At 36.2% G+C, this 19,537-nt stretch overlaps 2 protein-coding genes and 1 long non-coding RNA gene across 6 annotated transcripts in view; 1 reads left to right on the top strand and 2 right to left on the bottom strand.

Annotated features, from left to right (window-relative positions):
* Window positions 1-7,690, bottom strand: part of LOC134793002 (integrin alpha-8) — a 199,155-nt gene extending 191,465 nt beyond the window's left edge. For all 4 annotated transcript variants that reach the window (XM_063764511.1, XM_063764513.1, XM_063764512.1 and 1 more), the window contains exon 1: window positions 7,405-7,690. In XM_063764511.1, the coding sequence (XP_063620581.1) occupies window positions 7,405-7,550 (146 nt within the window). In that variant the 5' untranslated portion in view covers window positions 7,551-7,690. The remainder of the gene's footprint in view (window positions 1-7,404) is intronic.
* Window positions 1-19,537, top strand: part of LOC134793034 (uncharacterized) — a 459,561-nt gene that overhangs the window by 245,853 nt on the left and 194,171 nt on the right. The window lies entirely within an intron of this gene.
* Window positions 12,330-19,537, bottom strand: part of LOC134793028 (protein hobbit) — a 48,252-nt gene continuing 41,044 nt past the window's right edge. The window contains exons 35-41 of the mRNA XM_063764556.1: window positions 17,908-18,125; window positions 17,153-17,252; window positions 16,066-16,207; window positions 15,607-15,836; window positions 14,507-14,703; window positions 13,392-13,503; window positions 12,330-12,697 (exon numbers count right to left, since the gene is read on the bottom strand). Of these exons, the coding sequence (XP_063620626.1) occupies window positions 12,635-12,697; window positions 13,392-13,503; window positions 14,507-14,703; window positions 15,607-15,836; window positions 16,066-16,207; window positions 17,153-17,252; window positions 17,908-18,125 (1,062 nt within the window). The 3' untranslated portion in view covers window positions 12,330-12,634. The remainder of the gene's footprint in view (window positions 12,698-13,391; window positions 13,504-14,506; window positions 14,704-15,606; window positions 15,837-16,065; window positions 16,208-17,152; window positions 17,253-17,907; window positions 18,126-19,537) is intronic.

Below are 19,537 nucleotides of genomic sequence, written 5' to 3'. Positions count from 1 at the left end.
AATTTATTGATAGTTTCATAAGGTCTGGCGCCGAATGTGCATGACAATATTATGTAGATTTGTATATAGGTATTTTGTACGATTTGTTTATGACTCGAGTTTTACGCATTATGCTACACATACCTACTTTACCTACTAGTCTGCGTAGAATGATGATGATTGATAAAAACTATTTTAATTATGTCCTTCCCGAGCCTCAAACTATCTCTATACCAAATGTCATCTAAATCGGACTAGCGGTTTACATGTATAAATCTTTGGCGATCATTATGTTGATCGATTTTCCCACGTATTTATCTAAAAAATTATAAAACATGGTACATAATGCCTTCCTCATCTTTAATTAAATGTACGCTACACGTGTTAAACATTCCAAAGTCATTTTTTCCCTATTCAATTTCAAAAAAGCATCCGTCAAAGTTCATTGAAGAATGCCTGTATATCAACATGTAAATATTACCACCAACATCTTTTGTAACTAACCTATCCTAACCCCGACTAAAAAGTTAAAAAAAAACACCGAGTGAATAGGATAGTAATGATACGATTACGTATTCAGGATACCACGCACAAGTATCCTCTCTTTCACACTCGAAGAATATAAAGAGATAGAGCATTGTTCCGATATAGATCCTGGCCTTGTATTCCAATCTCTTATCAAGCGAATCACCTCAGTTTAACCACCACAATTAGGACCGCAAAGTACAGGCTATCCTTACGATTCGCAAGACCAAATTATACTGGGAAATGCAGATATCGCAGTAGTAAGGTTTGTAAATATTCTGATGATATCGCGTCACGTCAGCGATATCGCGGCGATCTCACGTGCGTTCTCGGAATAGGTCGCTTCACAGGTTGTTGGTTGGTTGTTGGTTCATAGGTTGTTGAAGGCTGATAACGGAGTTTTTTGTTGCTGCGCGTGAGATTGCTGTTTGCGAACTGTTTGATAGTATTTAATTTCGGGAGACGTCGACTGTAGGAAAATAACAACTTTAATTAATTCGCCCTACGGGTTTAATTGAAAAAAAAAATGTTTTCTTAATGGAGTTCTACTATTTATATGAACATGTGTTCATTATAATAGTTTATTTATTGTAATGTAACATCCTCCAACCTCCCGCATGCATACGTCCTCTTCGTTCCCTATAACTACAGTAATCACACTAATAACCCAATATAATAACTGTATTTAGCTAGCCTACATAACATAAATAACCTAGGGTCAGAAACTATTTATGTATCTTACTTTTATTTTTATAGGTTTCTGTAAAGAGTGTAAAGACTATGCGCATATGCGCCTTTCCAGTAGACATCATAAATTAAACTGACTTTAATACTTTATCCTATCCTTATACAAGGTGCTCACGAGGAATGCGAATGATTTTAACCACGCATTTCTGAGGTCAGAAGAAGGAAAAAAAATATGAGTTTAGGTCAATTTCGCCAAAAAAAAATTTTTTTTGTTTTGTTTTTTTTTCAATTGTTTGAATGTAACATAAAAAGTAAATGTTATTGTTAAACGTGTCACTTAAAATGGATTTTTACTTTTTTTTTTCGTAAAACCTAGTTTTTGCAAAGTATTACTTAATGCAATGACCTTTTATTTATTCAATTTACTTACATCTATGACTTAATGTCACATTTTGACATCTATCAATAAGGATATTTAGATTATGTCCCATAGTAGCAACATCGCCATTAAAAAGGCGTTTTGCACTATGTAGCAATAAAAACATGTTCTTTTTTTAATTGGTAATAACTCTGAAACTAGGCGAATTTTCAAACTTAGGCATGTTAAAACTTTATACTTCTTAAAATGTGTATAGTGTAGTCAGCTTTTGTAATATCCACAGAAAAGACGCTGGTTTTTCCGAACGTTTTTTTATAACAGAACTGGCGGCCTAGCCAAGGTGACAATCGCTATCGCTTCGCCATCGAATCGCTTTGTGTCTCTCTATCACTCTTCCATATTAGTGTGACAGTGACAGTTGCGTTTCGTTCGCTACGGAGCGTTAGCGATTGGCATATGACAAATATCAAAAAACTCCGTATAATAAACAAAACCCAAAACGAATGTGCGTGTTAAAATGAATGACCACTTTTTTCCTCACTACAAACAATTTCACCAGAACAGAAAAAACTCGAGCGGATCCTTTTATCTGGCACCCCGACAATAGCGAAAATAGTCATTTGGGGCGGAAACACATGCGCGACACATGCGCGTGCGCCCCTTTTTAGCTTCTTTCCGTGATGCAGGTCTGTTGTTGTCGAGGCGAGGGGAAGCGAGCTTTCGGCTCTACCGAACTAGTGGGTCTAGCACAAGTCACAATAAGGTAAACGTACTGGTGCACGACGCGGTCCCAGTACATGTCATTTTGAAACTTAAAGTCATTGTCAATAGAGGTGACAGCAAGGTGTCATCTATTGGGCATTAGCATGTCGAGCACTATTACGTTTACCTTAATTGATTTTATAAATTATTATGCTGTCGATTTTTTTTACATTTGGTTAAAATTTGGCTGATTTGAAGAGCTCCTTATTCTGGACGGAATAAATACGAAATCAAATCATTGAATAATTTTACGGTTTAGACTCAATTGTTTTTAGTCACTCGCACGACATGTTTCGGAGAGCCTAGGTCTCGTTTCTCAAGTACTAACAGTAATGTTAATATGTCTCACAACAGTTTAAATTGGGAAATCAAATCATGTCCCGAAAAAATGTATAAAATTTATTCGGTATTATTTATTTATTTATTCGTTGATTCGTTTATTCGTTTAGTCTTTCCGTGACCACAGCTGGTGCAACTCAGCTGAAACGTCGGAATTAAAGGTAAAAACAATGAAATTATATCGCGGTAGACCCGTTTGTGTAATTAAATATTTATTCGTTGAGTTACGAAACCACCATACGTTTTCGAAACTTAGAGGAAGATTTTTTAGGGCATACCTACGGTGAAATAATACATATATTGTACAGGATACGGAACTCTATCTATCCTCCAAATTTTATCGAAATCTGACGAAATAAAAAACGGTAAAAACTAGGTCAATTCCTAAATATGGCACCAAAGATGAGTCTTTACGACACCAAGAAAAGTCTGCAACGATTTTGATATCATACGCAGTGCAAGCGTTTTTTATAGGTACGTCATAATTTCATAGAAGTATGACGTTTAAAATAACGCTTGCACTGCGTGTGCTAACATAATCGTTGGAGACTTTTCTTGATCTAACTCTACTTACTTTTAACTTCCATCATGTATATAAATACTTATTAGTTTTGTATTTTTTTAGGTAACCTATCCTACCTACCTATAAATAATTACGGATCTCGATGTCACATTAATACTGGTTTTCCTGAGACTTTCATATCTTTGCTCCAAAGTGATGGGAATACAGAGGCGCGGGCGCATCTCTGGCTTAAAAGACAAAGGTTGAAAACGACAGGCATTGCAATAAACATATTATATCTTGCGCAGTCGTATTAAACGTAATGCGACTTTAACATTACAATAATAAGAATCAGTGTGAATGAATTAAAAATTGGCTGTTACGTTACGGCTTTTGGAAAGCACACTGGGTGTCACATAGTGGCGTTAGGGGTGTCATTTAAATGTTGTTGTTGTAATACATTTGGACATTTAAGCAGTAATTTGTACTTAATGACCTATTTTAGCTGAAGCATTCTCAAATTTCTAGGAACAAGAAATGTAAAGTTAGGCACTTACCTAGTTGGGATTTTTTTTTAAGAAATCCATGTTGTAGGAAAAGATCTTAAGGATCATTCAAATACCACAATTCCAACTAGTCATTCTTTTTTTAAATTAAGTACCTACCTATGTCCCTACATATGTACATTATGTACCTAATGAATGAAAAATTGATTTAGTGATGTTTTTAGGGTTCCGTACCCAAAAGGTAAAACGGGACCCTATTACTAAGACTTCGCTGTCCGTCCGTCCGTCTGTCTGTCACCAGGCTGTATCTCACGAACCGTGATAGCTAGACAGTTGAAATTTTCACAGATGATGTATTTCTGTTGCCGCTATAACAACAAATACTAAAAACAGAATAAAATAAAGATTTAAATGGGGCTCCCATACAACAAACGTGATTTTTGACCAAAGTTAAGCAACGTCGGGCGTGGTCAGTACTTGGATGGGTGACCGTTTTTTATTTTGCATTTTTTTTCCGTTTTTTTTTTTTCATTATGGTACGGAACCCTTCGTGCGCGAATCTGACTCGCACTTGCCCGGTTTTTTTATCAATTATGTTAATTATTATTTTGACGAAACCTGAGGTGGATGAGCTATCTGTATGATGACGAAGCCTGCGCTGTGGATCTGAAGGTACCTATGCTGTTATTATTATGTTTTTCTTTTTTGGGTCAATAAATTATTAAAGAGAACTAACTATTCTGAACATAACTTGAAACAAATAAAAATACTTGACTAGAAGAAAAAACCGGACAAGTGCGAGTCGGACTCAGCCGTGCATTCCGTGCTTTTTAGTATTTGTTGATATAGCAGCAACAGAAATATATCATCTGTGAATATTTCAACTGTATCACAATTTACGAGATACATCCTGGTGACAGACAGACGGACAGTGGAGTCTTAGTAATAGGGTCCATATTTTACCCTTACGGAACCCTAAAAAACTGAATAAGAAAACCATACACGTGCGCCGCTGTTACTCATCGACCATGACCGAAAAAAACACAGCCCTACGCCCTTTCCTCTTGATTTATGGGTCCAAATCAGCTTTTTCGTCATCGGAGGTCATTAAGGAACAAGTGGCCTCTATCCTCTAATGGCGCAGATAAGTAATGTTCCATTTGCGGTCGGTGCAGCTGTGGGTTTATTGATTGGTGATTGGGGATTGGGGCTATTGACTGGTGGAATAACATGTTTTAATCTAGTTTTAAAAGGATTGCAACTTGGGTCGTCAGACACTATGGACCGTATTTTACTACCTTTATGGGTACCACCAGTTTACACTGACAAATACGCTAGCATATTAGTGCGAGCGAAATGTATAGAAAGTAAGTTACGCAGACGTTAACGAATATGTCAGTTTGATACTGCTATTAGGGGGTTAATCAGTGGGCCCCTTTATAGTTACTGATTTTTAAAAAGCGTTTTTCAAATTAAAGACACGTCATGATTGTTTACCTTTTATCTAATGCTAAAAAAACGAACTATAAATGATATAAAATGCGAAAATAACTCTGTGAGTATGTCTGTCTGTTTCGAATTTATTCTTTGGACGCAGCCATTTTCTTCTCAATCGTAGGTGACAAGCGTATTGTCGTCAAAGTTAATAACCATGACTAGTCTACACTAAAATTCTAAATGTACCTATGCTGACTCTACCTTTATGTTACTCTACTCCAAAAAACCTTTAAAAATGTAATAGGTATTAAAACCATTTCAGCCAATAACTAATTGTTGTGTTACTTTTAAAGTACATACAGTTTATAAGTAACATAGAATAACAAATATGCACCTCCTAACCTCTCACATTTACTGAAAGTGAAAGCATAGTTTCGGTAAATCCCAACGCATTACTTACCCATTGAACCCATTTCTTAATTTACGCTAATTGATATTACAAAACAATAAAATTAGCTTACAAAGTAAACAAATATTTAGTGCTCGGTTCATATTTGCGATAATGAGATTTAATGTAGATAGGTATCTTTTGAAAAGCCATACTATATGTGTAAGGTATCTTTAGAAAAGCCATACTATATGTGTACTTATAGTTAAAAAACGATTACCTAGTGCGTTTCATAGAGTTATGCATCTAGGCGAAAAATCAGACTTATTTAACAAATATAAGCTAGATTACAAAAATATTGAGGTAAGTACCTAAGCAGGGGCGTATTTACCCTAGGGCCATCCGGGCCATGGCCCGGGGCGCCAACCCCCAGGGGCGGCATATGCCACCCCTGGCGGATTGCATTTTGTTTTTCTTCCTTGACTTTTGGGGCGGCGAAACGTATTGGCCCGGGGCGCCAAATTTCAAAATACGCCCCTGTACCTAAGTGAATTATCTCAGGTTTTGCGTAGGTGCTAAATTAGTTTACTCTGCCTAAATACATTAAGGTACCTATTTACGTAGCTACTTAGGCAGGTAGGTACGTACCTACTCAAATTATCTTGACATCCCTTCATGTTCTTAGGGTCAAGGCGCTAAGAGATATAAATTGTTACTTGAGAATGTTATGCATAATTATTATGCTTATCGTAAAAACACTAAAATATATATGTATTCTTGCGTTACTGACCCTGATTTAAACTTATGAGTAGGTAATATGAGTATGTAAATATTATTTACCAGCTGCTGAGTTGCAAATTTAGTTAAACATGTTTCTTACAATCGTAGGTTTGGCGAAAAAATATTAATATAAAACGCATTAGTAGGTTTTACAATAAAATATAACGTTGATTTACAGATAAAAATACCTGTGTTAGATAAGATCTTCTTCTTAGTATCAGTTCATGTGAATATAATAATAAAATCAATAGTTTAAAAAATATTAATTATTACCTTAATTCCGAGCAAAGTCTACCATTTTATGTTACGAAAAAAAATCATAGATACATGAATCGTGAAAAACACATTCGTAAGAGCCTTAGTTTGATCCAAGAATTTTAAATGAAACATCTCAGACGCGAATCAATTCGCAGTTGCCGAGTGCGAAATTAACCAACTCAGCGATGATGTCAGCGAACCAATCGATGGAACACCATAAAACACATATACGAGATGCCCACACTGTTCACTGACACGTCTTATACCTTATTACGATGACATAAGGCCTATGTTCAGTTAAGTAGTGCCCACACACCAAACCAATGACGAACGTGATTGTTTATTGATGGTGTTCGCGATCAAAAAAGGTGACGGAGAGCAACATATGTACCTATTATCTAATGTTTAAGAATACTGTATATAATATAGGTAGGCTAGGTAGGTGTGTAGAGCTGCAAAAGTACATACCAACTTTAGAATGGAATTTACTGGCACATTTACCTGAATTTTAAGTAGGTAACTGAGTACTTTTTTGTATATTTTAATACTTATTTTCAAATGATGAATTAAAATGTACATTTCTTAAGTTTTGGTAGTTTTTCCGAGTTTTCCAAAATTTTTATAATTTTAATTAAACGAATTCATTGACGAATTAAACGATTTGAATATAAAGGACAATTTTCTCAATTTTCCTTTTTTGTTTTGGTTGTTATTATTTTTTATTTTGAATTTCAAGAACTTTCTGAAACAACATTTTTACTAGCTTTAGAAACTACTAATAACTAATACTAAACCTAGCAGTATCAGTAATTAACCTTGACTGACATCACCAGTACTAATGAAAAAAAAAATTAATACTTACATTTTCTGGCCTTTATCAACGTGCGCCTGCACTGTGAATCCAAACATAGAGTCAGCGCTACCCTTATAAACCACCCTGGACGGTATGTCCACATTGAACCCTAACACCCCCACTACGCACAACAAGACACCAAAATACACCGCCATTGTCAAAAACACAACACTCTGTTTAAAAAAAAACACAGTTTTTTTATTTAAAACTCGTCCACATGATTCGTTCGTATCGAGTTCGAAATTCAAAGCGACCGTGACGTGCGCTCTGCCCGACGGTCGCGGTGCAACTGACTGGCTGAATGCGCGGTGAGGTAATACTGTAAAAGAAAAACGTTTTCGCGCGTTTTCTTGAGATGACCGAGTTCGTATTTTTGTGCGTTTATTCATGAAGTTTACGGTATGAGTGTGATGCCCTTGAGGTGACTGTTAATTCTTGTTATATTATACAGGCTGGTTTTCTTTGAATCCGTTATTTGACGTGTACCTACGTAAGTACATTCAAAGAAACAACGTACCTAACCTAACTAGAGTTGGACCAAGAAAAATCTGCAACGATATTGATAGCATACGCAGTGCAAGTGTTATTTATACGTAATGATTTCATAGAGGTTTGACGTTTAAAATAACACTTGCACTGCGTGTGCTATCAAATTGCAGGCTTATCTTGGATTAACTTTAGGTATTACCTAACCGTATAATAAACCTCTACCTATTAACCAATAGACTAAATAAAACGACAAACTGATCACGTCGACATATAATAACAAATTGTTTAATAACATACACATTAAATATTCATTATAAAAAAATAACAAATCATGTATTGTTAGGTAAATACTGAATCTACTCTTATATTTAAGCTGCGACTGGTAGAGAGCTACATTTTTCTATTTTTCATTTTCCAAGTCGCTACAAAATTGTAAATGAAAGGAATAAATAGTATCATTTGTAGTCGTATTTGCTTAATAAAAAAAACCGGGCAAGTGCGAGTCGGACTCGCGCACGAAGGGTTCCGTACCATAATGCAAAAAAAAAAACAAAAAAAAAGCAAAAAAAAAAAAACGGTCACCCATCCAAATACTGACCACTCCCGACGTTGCTTAACTTTGGTCAAAAATCACGTTTGTTGTATGGGAGCCCCATTTAAATCTTTATTTTATTCTGTTTTTAGTATTTGTTGTTATAGCGGCAACAGAAATACATCATCTGTGAAAATTTCAACTGTCTAGCTATCACGGTTCGTGAGATACAGCCTGGTGACAGACGGACGGACGGACGGACGGACGGACAGCGAAGTCTTAGGGTCCCGTTTTACCCTTTGGGTACGGAACCCTAATTAGTTTCAAAGTCGCTCTTTCAAGCCGCCGTGCGAAGTTGTGCAAAATATTGTAGCTGTAATTTTGACACTTTAAGTTGAAGGCGCTATACTGCATTGTCAGACGCTAACTTTTGACAAAACAAATGGGTCAAAAACTTTTTTGAGCTAAAGTTATGCGACTTTCCCGTGGACATCTAGTTAATACAATTTTCTTACTTTATCCTTATCTACGTTAAAACCCTCTACAGTTAGACCAAGCTAAGTGCTAAGCTAAGCTAAGTTAGCAGCGATTTTGATAGCACAGACTGCAAGTCTTGGGTATTTAAACGTCATAATTTCATAGAAGTTTGACGTTTAAAATAACCCTTAGCCAACTTAGCTTTGTCTCACTCAACTTTTTTTAAGTTGTATGATAAAAGTCTTAGAGACATGTATCCAAATCGTTACCTTTTGTAATGTCCACAGAAAAGACGCCTTATCCTGAACGTTTTTGACCTAAATGGTATTACAATATTTTGAACCACCACACGGTACTTTACGCGTCGTATTCCGTTTGTTTAATGTCTATTATAGATAGACCGAAGATTAATCTAAAATACTTAGCTCATAAGGGGCTGTCCATAAATTACGTCATCGATTTTTGACGATTTTGGACCCCCCCCCTATAATCATCCAAAAATCATGCTTCAAATGACCCCATTTCCTCCTACTTCATGCTACCGTCATCCGATGTCCAGACCCCCCCCCCCTAATTTGAAATGACGTAATTTATGAATAGCCCCTAACCAGTCGCAGTATTGCCAGTTAAACATAACCCTAAGCTCACTATTTAATAATTATAATAGGATGAAACTAACCATGTAGTAGTATATTTAAGGTGTGCGCACACCGGCTGTGTGTGCGCAGACGTGCACGTGCGCGCACATCACGCAAGCGGTGTGCTGACTCTCAAAAGGAACTGTATATTACAACCCGCACGTACACGAGCACGTCTACGTGCACTCAGCCGGTGTGCATAAGCCTTTAGGGAGATTGATAAAACTGACGTTTCCAAGCAAAAGGTACTAGAGTCTTTATATCGGGTCCCTTGAGCCTAATTGGATACCTTTTGCCTGAACACGGCAAATTATTATAAAATGAAACATTATTTTCTTTTATTATAAAATTCTATAAAAAAATCTTACTATATTTATATGAGAAGTGATTAAATAAAACATATTGTATTTTCGACAGTCTTACCTACGTAAAAATCTCATTATTCATTAACCTTTACATCAAATTAAATAATGGAATTTCAATAATTTATTTAAAATTAATCAAATAATTTATAAACAGATATAAAAAGAATACTTAAATAATACATCAATTTACACATGAATATAAACAAATTTGAAAAAAAAAACATTTTTAAAATGGTAGAGCTCATTAAAGTTTAAATTACTCTCTTTGAAATTGAATTTTACAAAGACAAATGGCATAATCAGACCAAGCTAACTCGGCAGCGATTTTGATAGCACAGACTGTGCAAGTGTTATTTTAAACGACATAATTTAATAGAAGTTTGACGACTTTGACGTTTAAAATAACACTTGCACAGTATGTAAATAATTGAGAACTATTTTTATTCCATACAAGATTATTTTGACTTATATAAATATCAAAAACAGTTCTATTATTTATTCTTGTTATAGATTTTTTGTGTATATGGTTTTAGTTATAGTTATAATCCTTCCACCACGATGGTTTCACTGAGTTCCAATGCGAATACAAATACTTTCTGGTCCCGCACAGTCTGAAACCATCGACACGAGAAGAAGAAGAAGTTATAGTTTTGCAATTACCCTAACAGGGTCTCCGTGTTGCGCTTTTATTTTGTAATTTTCACCTGTATTTATTTGTACCTACATGAACGCAATAAAAATATTATGACTATCTATGATTATGATTTATGTGTTATCAACATCGCATGCCGAATTAGCTTGGGGTGACTCTAAAAATATCGATTTGTTTCACTTAATTCCCGAATAAAATTAAATTGAGCGGTGAACAAACAGTTTTAAAAAACGTGTCTTTTTAGACGTGTAAAGAGCTTAGTACATTATTATTATTAAATTGACATATTTTATATCTCACTCTATGGAATTAATTTCGTTCGTCAACAATTAATGAAAAACACGTCAAAATCTTCTCTTTTAAATTAATCATAATCACGCCCATCATTTTAATATATATAAATGTTAAAAACGATTTCGTCAATACATTTTAGTTCTATGAATATCACGGCGTATATATTTAACCCTATGGTGTAACTATTTTATATTTGGTCTTCTATAATTGAATAAGTTCTTAAGTCGCTGGTCATTTTAGAACCTTGTCGTTTTAAAAATTAAGAAGCAATAAGTTAATTTTAATGAGATATCGTGGTTTGGTTACTATGTAATGGTTACAAAATGTTCAACGAATTTTAAACAACATTATTAAAAATTCAATGTGTAACACAAACTACTGAAAATATGGAATCGGTTTATTGAGAATCAAGATTTATTAATGGAGGTTGTTTCTTTTATGATTAAGTTTAAAAGTTTAGCCTGCAAATGTATAATTGTGTCATACATAGTCATAGTGTAATAAGTGTAATTAGGGCTTGCAAATATTCGAAACTTTCAGGTATTCGAATATTCGACTTTTTCTGACGACATATTCGAATATTCGAATAATTATTCGAATATTATAAAAAATAAGAAAAAGAACGAGAAATCGGTTTATTATCGTTTTATTCAAAAGCTTATTTCACATATTGCTAAAACTAATGATATTTTGCAGAAATCCACTTAATTGACTAGATTTTATCATCCTACTATGAGATGTCCACATTTATAAAAACAAGTAAAACGCCAAAATAAGACGTATTCAATATTTCTAGATAAAACTTTTATTATAAATGCGCCGTTGAGTGAAATAATATAACTTTAATCATCTAAACCAAACCTAGGTATGTAAGATATTTTTTTTAGTAGGTAATTATTTTCTGATTTAAATTAACTTTGTAGTCACTCAGAGGCCTTAATTAATGGTCGGCTTAATTATATAATATTGGAATATTTAAGGGAAAAAGTTAGTTGACTACTGGATTATTCGTCAGCTAAAGGTGCATAGTTAGATTACCTAGTTGGGCACTTGGGCAGGTTTGGTATGATCAAATTTGAGAATTGCGATAAGTGCGGGCAAGGTTTAGTCTTAATAAACAGAATGACCCTTTAACTTAAAACTTATGCACCGTAAAAATAACATACTATTTGATTTCGTTTCCTTTCAAATTGAGTTAGGTTTCACTGTATTCACGAAGTCTATCGAGAGGAATACAGTAAAAATATTATTTTCTTCGTATTTGGGTACCTACCATTACTCATTCACTGTAAATACCCGGAAAACACACAGAAACTGTAACTGCAGCGGATTAAATAGATTTTTATAGTAATAAAAAATATTCGAATATTCGAAACCTGAGCGGCCGAATATTCGAATATCAAAACAGGCCGAATATTCGACAAATTCGAATATTCGAATTGCAGGCCCTAAGTGTAATACGTGATGGCAACAAGTGATAAACGGTAAAAAATTAAAAATAATTAATATTATATGAAATGTTAAGGTGTATACATTTTTCAGTAGTCGGTGTTGCACACTGTATAAATACAAATTTCACAGGTTCGTATTTCAACTTTTTCTGACACAGTAAAATAACCCATAATGTATACGCGTTACGTTACAATTTCGCTTAAACGGAACATCGATATACAACTTCCCGAAAATTAACTGGTAACTAGTGCCTACACTAGCCTGGACTATGCTTAAGCTATGATTCAAAAATGAATCTTATGCAGTCTGCGTTTGGTTCGTTTTAGAATAAATGCTTGCGCTAGGATTTGGAGAACTTGAATACGCCTGGTGTGCTCTTCTTTTGAGGTTTGTTCTCCGCTACCTAGAAATGTATGGAGTTTTATTTTCAAGTAAAAATTAATAGGGAATTATGTGAAGTATTACTATTTGTTATCACTTATCGTTTAATCGGTTAACTTCTAGGTATTGACTATTAAACTATTGGAAACCAACTTATCTTGAATCGTATGATCCAATCGCACATTCAAACGAATCAAAGTTTAACTTGCTGATAGAAAACAATGAGCAAGACCGTATTTTGTTCATTGTAAACAGTGAGGAAAAGTTATTTTGTTTTATGTAGATTTTGTCATTTTATTATCGTTTTGAATCCGGTCTGGGTCACTGGAGACGAGCTTGGTCTCGGTCAGTTTTTCTTTTTATATGAATTATATTTCAATGTATAAGGTTAAGTTTTATTTAGTTATTTTTGCAAGTGAGTTTTGGTTGTCATCTGAAGATATGGAGGTGGTAAAGTATAACAGTCATATTTAATTACACAAACGCGTCTACCGCGATATAATTTCATTGTTTTTACCTCAAATTCCGACGTTCTTGACGTCGACGTAACGTCGGAATTTAAGGTAAAAACAATGAAATTATATCGCGGTAGACCCGTTTGTATAATTAAATATGTCTATTATACTTTACCACCTCCATATCAAATATGTGTACAAAACGCGAAAGTTTAAAGTATAATAGAGTTTATAATAAAATTAGAGTTTTTTTGTACTCACGGTTCTCTCTCCAAGAAGTAGCCTGGCTTTGTCTTCCTCATGAGGCTCGGGCGCGGCGGCGGAGCGGCGGTGCAGTTGCAGCTTCTGCCGGATCGCCTGCGACACTATCACCCTACAAGAAGACGCTCTATTAGTGTGAAAACTAATACTCTATTAGAGCTCTACTCTAGCGTCTCCCGTGCGTCGGCGTCTAATGTACTCTATGGCTGCTGCTCGACGCAACATTGGCGCAATAGGCTAGATGACAAATTTTCATTTATGGTATCAATCAATCAGGTTTGTTTTTAGGATCAAATGTCTATATGGGACCCATTGCATTAAAGCAATACAAAAGTCAGAAATGATAGTCAAAGTCCGACAGTCTTACTTCACTCGCGAAACGCCCCTAACAAAACGATAAGTGACCGTGACGTCAAGGTCACTGAGAGTCCATCTTGAAGTAGGAACTGTATGAACAAAACAAGAAAATTGCGCTTTTGTCGGTGAAATATTGCGTTTATGGATATAGTTGCTATACAATCTTTTTTTGGATAAAATGTGAGGAATCGAATGGTATCCTTACTTATTTCGTTTTTAGAAGTTAAAAAAAACTTAAATTTTGAAACTTTCAGGTGCTGTATTTTTGTATTATTTCCATATATTTTTTTAATATCCACAATATTGTGATAAATTGCTCATTTGCTATCTATTTTACTAGATTTTGTTATAAAATTCAACATGTGTCATCATCCCTATTGCGCAGAGACGACATTGTCCATAGCGTTGACTAGACGCCGACGCTCAAAAAATGCTAAGTATCTGTGAGACCTTGTTCGCCGGAACAGCCTAACAGGCATGCACATAAAAACCGGCCAAGTGCGAGTCGGACTCGCGCACGAAGGGTTCTGTACCATTACGCAAAATTTGTATTTGTTGTTATAGCGGCAATAGAAATACATCATCTGTGAAATTTTCAACTGTCTAGCTATCACGGTTCAGGAGTTACAGCCTGGTGACAGACAGACGGACGGACAGGCGGACAGACGGACAGCGTAGTCTTAGTAATAGGGTGCCGTTTCTACCCTTTGGGTACGGAGCCCTAAATATTAATAAGGTAGGGAAAAGATATCACTTACCTTCTGGTATCACTCTTGGTTGCTTGCACGAGATCCAGCCACGTCCACGTCACGTTGTGGTACTCCAAGGTAGGTAGAACCAGCGGAAGATCCCTGACATCTTCTAGATTCTTCTCTTTACTGCCCTTGTAGGACACGCGCACCGGCACTTCTGGGATCTTGATGTAGATGAATAGTTTGTTCTTTTCTGCGCGCTCCTGAATATGATACATGAAATTGATGGGTTTAATTCGTAATAATAATGACAGCGGTTTTTGCAGTACCACTGTTACATTTGGTGTGCTTGTAGATAGTACAAATTGAGTACATTTGTTTTGTATTCATTTGACCATTAAATTAACCATAAATATATGTAGTGTGGTCATGCCAGGGAGCATCTACCTAACACGACCAAGACCTCTATGTCGCAATGCCGAAACCGTGCGAGTACATTTTTTAAAAAGATAAGTACATAAAAGTACATTTTTTTTCGTGAATATGTACCGCAAAAGAAATAATAAAATCATGCGTGGTCGGGCTGTATAGTACCACACTTTAATTCAGTGATCTGGCTTATCGAGTTCAGTTTACGTAAATGCATAACTTCATCCAAACTAAACATCTAGAGAGACCGCTAGTTTAGAGACCGGAACACAATTTATTTTTTTAAAGGTATTATAATAAACATCGCATTATTTTTCCTGCTCATTGATTTAATGAATTGTCCATTCCATATTTTGGTTTGTTTAATAGAATGACCAGGCAGAATAAAAAAAGTTTTTTTATAACAGTCTGCACAGCTAGGGTCGCCATGTAAGGCTTGAACAGCCACAATGTGGTGTATATTCTTAATTGTATAAAAAATAGACACTGACAGACTTACCTTCATTTTCTCGACATCATCTTTATCTTTCTTATCCCTCTTCACATAGAAGTTGGACTTAGAATCCTTCCCCTTCTTCTTAGCTTTCTTCGAGCCCGTGGAAACCAAGCTAGCCGTAGAGGAACCGGCTCGGAGCGTGCCCTCGTCTTCTTCTCCATCATCGTTGGAGTCCGGATGTTGAAGAATTTCTTCATGAGACCTAGTTTTGATGTCAATTTAAAGAGACTGACAGACTTACCTTCATCTTCTCGACATCATCTTTATCTTTCTTGTCCCTCTTCACATAGAAGTTGGAGTTAGAATCCTTCCCCTTCTTCTTAGCTTTCTTCGAGCCTGTGGAAACCAAGCTGGCTGTAGAGGAACCGGCTCGAAGAGTTCCTTCATCGTCCTCGCCGTCTTCGATGGAGTCAGGGTCCCGTTCGGGGAAGCAGAACTTTAGCATGGTGTTGAAGAACTTCTTTGTGAGACCTAGTTTTGATGGAATTTAGGGTTAAAGAAGTATCGAATCCCATAGGTCTTCAGAGAATGTGGGTTACAAACGCATTGTTTAGTTCAAATGATACAATTTATATTTTATAATAAAAACATTTAATGCCTTGAAACTACAGAGAAAAAAAGGAATTATGTTTTCTATTTTGGACAGACGCAGACAAACCAAAAGGCATTCTTCGAAATTCATAAGAGCCAATGCACTTACCTATCCTAATGGGAACGATGTTGACTTCGAAATGTTCTTTAACACTGATACCGCCTACAGGCGGTCGATCTCTGCAGAATACGCGTAAAGTTGCACGTCGGGCCAGCGGTGCTCGTCCTGAGGGCGCTTGGGGCACCAACACCTGAAGAAAGATTTCTTTTTAAAATTATCTTTTAGAATACCTTACAAATGTATCAGTTATAACTAGGGCTCGCGGTCGCGTCCGGGTTTCGTGTACCCGTCGCCGGGGCCCCGTTCTCGTGTTACACGAAACCGGATTTGTGACCCGTTCGGAACGGGTAATTAGGGTCCGTGTACCCGTGTTACCCGTGTGTTTGGATCCACGGACATTAATTAATTAAATACGAGTCCGGCCCGTTCTCGACGTCATAGTGACGATCGGTCGCGTTCTTTATAAGAGCGAAAAATACAACGAACAATAACACACTAAACCAGCAACATGCTGAGATGGGACCATTTCGTGGCACTTTAATCTTATTTTATGTTTCCTTTTATATAATGTAATGTATTGTACCGATTGTTTGTGCTTACGAATAAATCAATTATATTATATTCTATTCTATTCTATTCTACTAACAATGACAAGCATAAAGAAAAAAAAAACAGAACAAAACTAGGTATGACCGCGGTTCCGCAGCCAAACGCAGATCCGGAGCCGAACGCACTACACGGGCACGGACTTTGACGGGTCCGTGTAGTTCGGACGCTTAGCACTGCCGGGGCTAAGAACACGGATACACGGGTTGGCGTGTAGCACGGATATCGGGAGCCCTAGTTATAGCTAACTACAGATTGTATCAGATGTATAAATGTAATGGTCATGATCAGTGGTGAAGTTATGAAGTAGAAAATACGAGATTAGAAGTACTAGGTATACTAGGTGGAGCAAAAACAGTTACTTGTATGTATAAACAGAAGGATATGGAGAAGGAATCTGTATTGTTTCATTATAATGAACACTAGAAAAATGCTAGCAAAACATTGGTTACCACAGCTTCATTGACATAATTGATCGGGATGACATAGCGTGATAGGATCGTGTTTTTATATATTTTGTATATTTTACCTCCGGGAATGGTTCATTCGGCAGTAGATTGGTGACGCGAACGTATCCCACTTCGAGCTGATGCTCAACCGAGTCATCCGAGCGGGAAGTCTTCGTGTACCTAGGAACAGTAAAATTATATAATTGTAATGTAAAACGGTCTTTGAGTACTAAGATTTAGCACAAAATATATAGTCAATGTATATAGTCAAGCTCGGAACCGGTTTTTTTTTAACCCTAAATAGCCCAAAATTTTTAATTATTTTATGCTTTTTACGTAGTACTGAATCATTTATTTAGTTTACAACTTCGTATTAAAAATTAAATAATAAACCAAAGAACGAAAAAGAACGTAATAATACCGGTATTTTTTGTATGCAGAAAAAACCGATTCCGAGCCTTGAGTCAATGTCATGTAAGTCGAAAAACATTAGCAATTAACTTGTCGATAGAGATGAGATACGATTATAATACAACCGATATACTTGCTGATAAACTTACTGTACAATGGCGCATCAACGGTATCGACTGACGGGACTGAAGGAGTTGTAATATGAGAGATAGGATAGGTTAGAGCTACTGGTAATTTAAGAAACTTACAGGAAATTAGTTAACAGTAAATCAACGATGCCTAATTATGCAACAGCGTCTGTCAACCTCCATCGCGCACTCTTGAAGCAGATCTCATTGTATCTATGCGGAGGAGCTAACGGCTTGTAACACGAAGAATAGAGTAATATAATAAGTTATGGCTGCCGGCGGCTTTAGAAACTTACAGAAAGTTAGTTAATAGCAAGTCAGCGATGCCCAACTGTCCATCAGCGTCTGTCAACCTCCATCGCGCGCTCTTGAAGCAGATTTCGTTGTATCTATGAGGAGGAGCCGAAGGGCTCCGCACGGCGGGGGCAGCTCCTCTACGAGTTTCTCGCCAGGCGCGGACCATTGCGTCTAACTCTTCGCCGAGGGACCAGACGGTCTCTTTGCATTCGTTAACCTGTGGAAACAAATGTAGTAACAGTTCCAATATGCGAATTTAGTTTTGGCCTCCGGTTGACACTGTACCCTGCGTTAGGCGTCACGTTCTATAGATGTTTTTGACTTTCAAGAAGACCTAATTAGAAGAACAAGGTTTTACAAATTGTAGACATTTGCATATACGAGCAAACTCTTAGAATGGGATAGTCTTTAATAATAAGAATTCGTGTGATAAGTTAGCTTTAATGATAGCTCTGACAAAAATTCTTATGTGTCAGTAAAAATTCATGCTTTCTAATTAATACGGAAGACTTCCATTAGCCTTGAAACCTCAAGACTTTAAGAACTGAACAAAAGTCAATTAAAAACATTAGTACTAACTGGAAAGTACCTACATATATCGTTTGGAAATGGAGTTGGGCGGGACATGTTGCTAGGCAGAGTGATGGCAGGCGGACTAAAATGTTAACAGAATGGTGGCCGCTTTCGGATGAAAGAAGCGCCTGGCGACATCCGGAAGATTGCGGGTCACTTCTGGATGAAATTAGCTCAGGACCGGGACAAGTGGCGTACTAGAAGAGAGGCCTCTTTCAGCAGTAGGCGATAAAGGGATGATATGATGATGATGATATCGTTTAGAAATCCAAGCACTAAACTAAAATTTAAACTGTCATTACACCGCCACGAATTCTTATTGACTCCCCGTAACCATATATCAATTCAATTGTCTGTAACACCGGCACGCGCCCTAAACCTTGTTTATAAACAAATTACATTCACATTTATCAATCCCTGATCGCATGCCGACATGATACATTATCAAACGGCGTCAGGAGTCATTGAGACGATCGTCCAACGGAACAACGTAGTTTGGCAATTTGAGGATGTTAGTAATAGTTGGATGACTGATGGTCACTATCTGAACTATACCCAGTCATTTCCTTTGTTATTTTACGCTAGGAATTAGATATTATTTGCGCTGTTCCAATGATCGCTTGATCACACGTATGACTCATAAGTTTATTAATCAGTGCAATCCTCAACGGTTTTAAATTGTTTTTTAAAACGTTTTGCTGGTAATAAACTTAAGTACTAATAATATTTTTTTGTTAAATAGCATCTGTATATTGTTTAAACTCGACTAGTGACAAGTTCATCGCCTTCACAAAGTTAAGAACTAGAGACTGCTATCTAAAATAACCCTCTAAAGGCAAACTAACAACACTGAAATTATTCCATAGGTCATTTTGAAAATATTTAGTGCTGAAACTATACTTTCAAATTCTTGATAACTAATAATCCACTCATATTTTATTGAATCAAGTAATATCATACCTTCATATCCACGGCGCAGGCTTCGGCATTTTGCAGGAAGCTCATTGAATCCACCTTAGGTTTCTTTCTTTACAATAGCTCCTTTGTCGTCTATTA

The sequence above is a fragment of the Cydia splendana genome, chromosome 8, assembly GCF_910591565.1.
Source record: "Cydia splendana chromosome 8, ilCydSple1.2, whole genome shotgun sequence".
In the NCBI taxonomy this organism is placed as follows: domain Eukaryota; kingdom Metazoa; phylum Arthropoda; class Insecta; order Lepidoptera; family Tortricidae; genus Cydia; species Cydia splendana.
The sequence above is the reverse complement of the archived record's forward strand: the minus strand, read 5'-3'. Positions and strand labels throughout refer to the sequence as shown.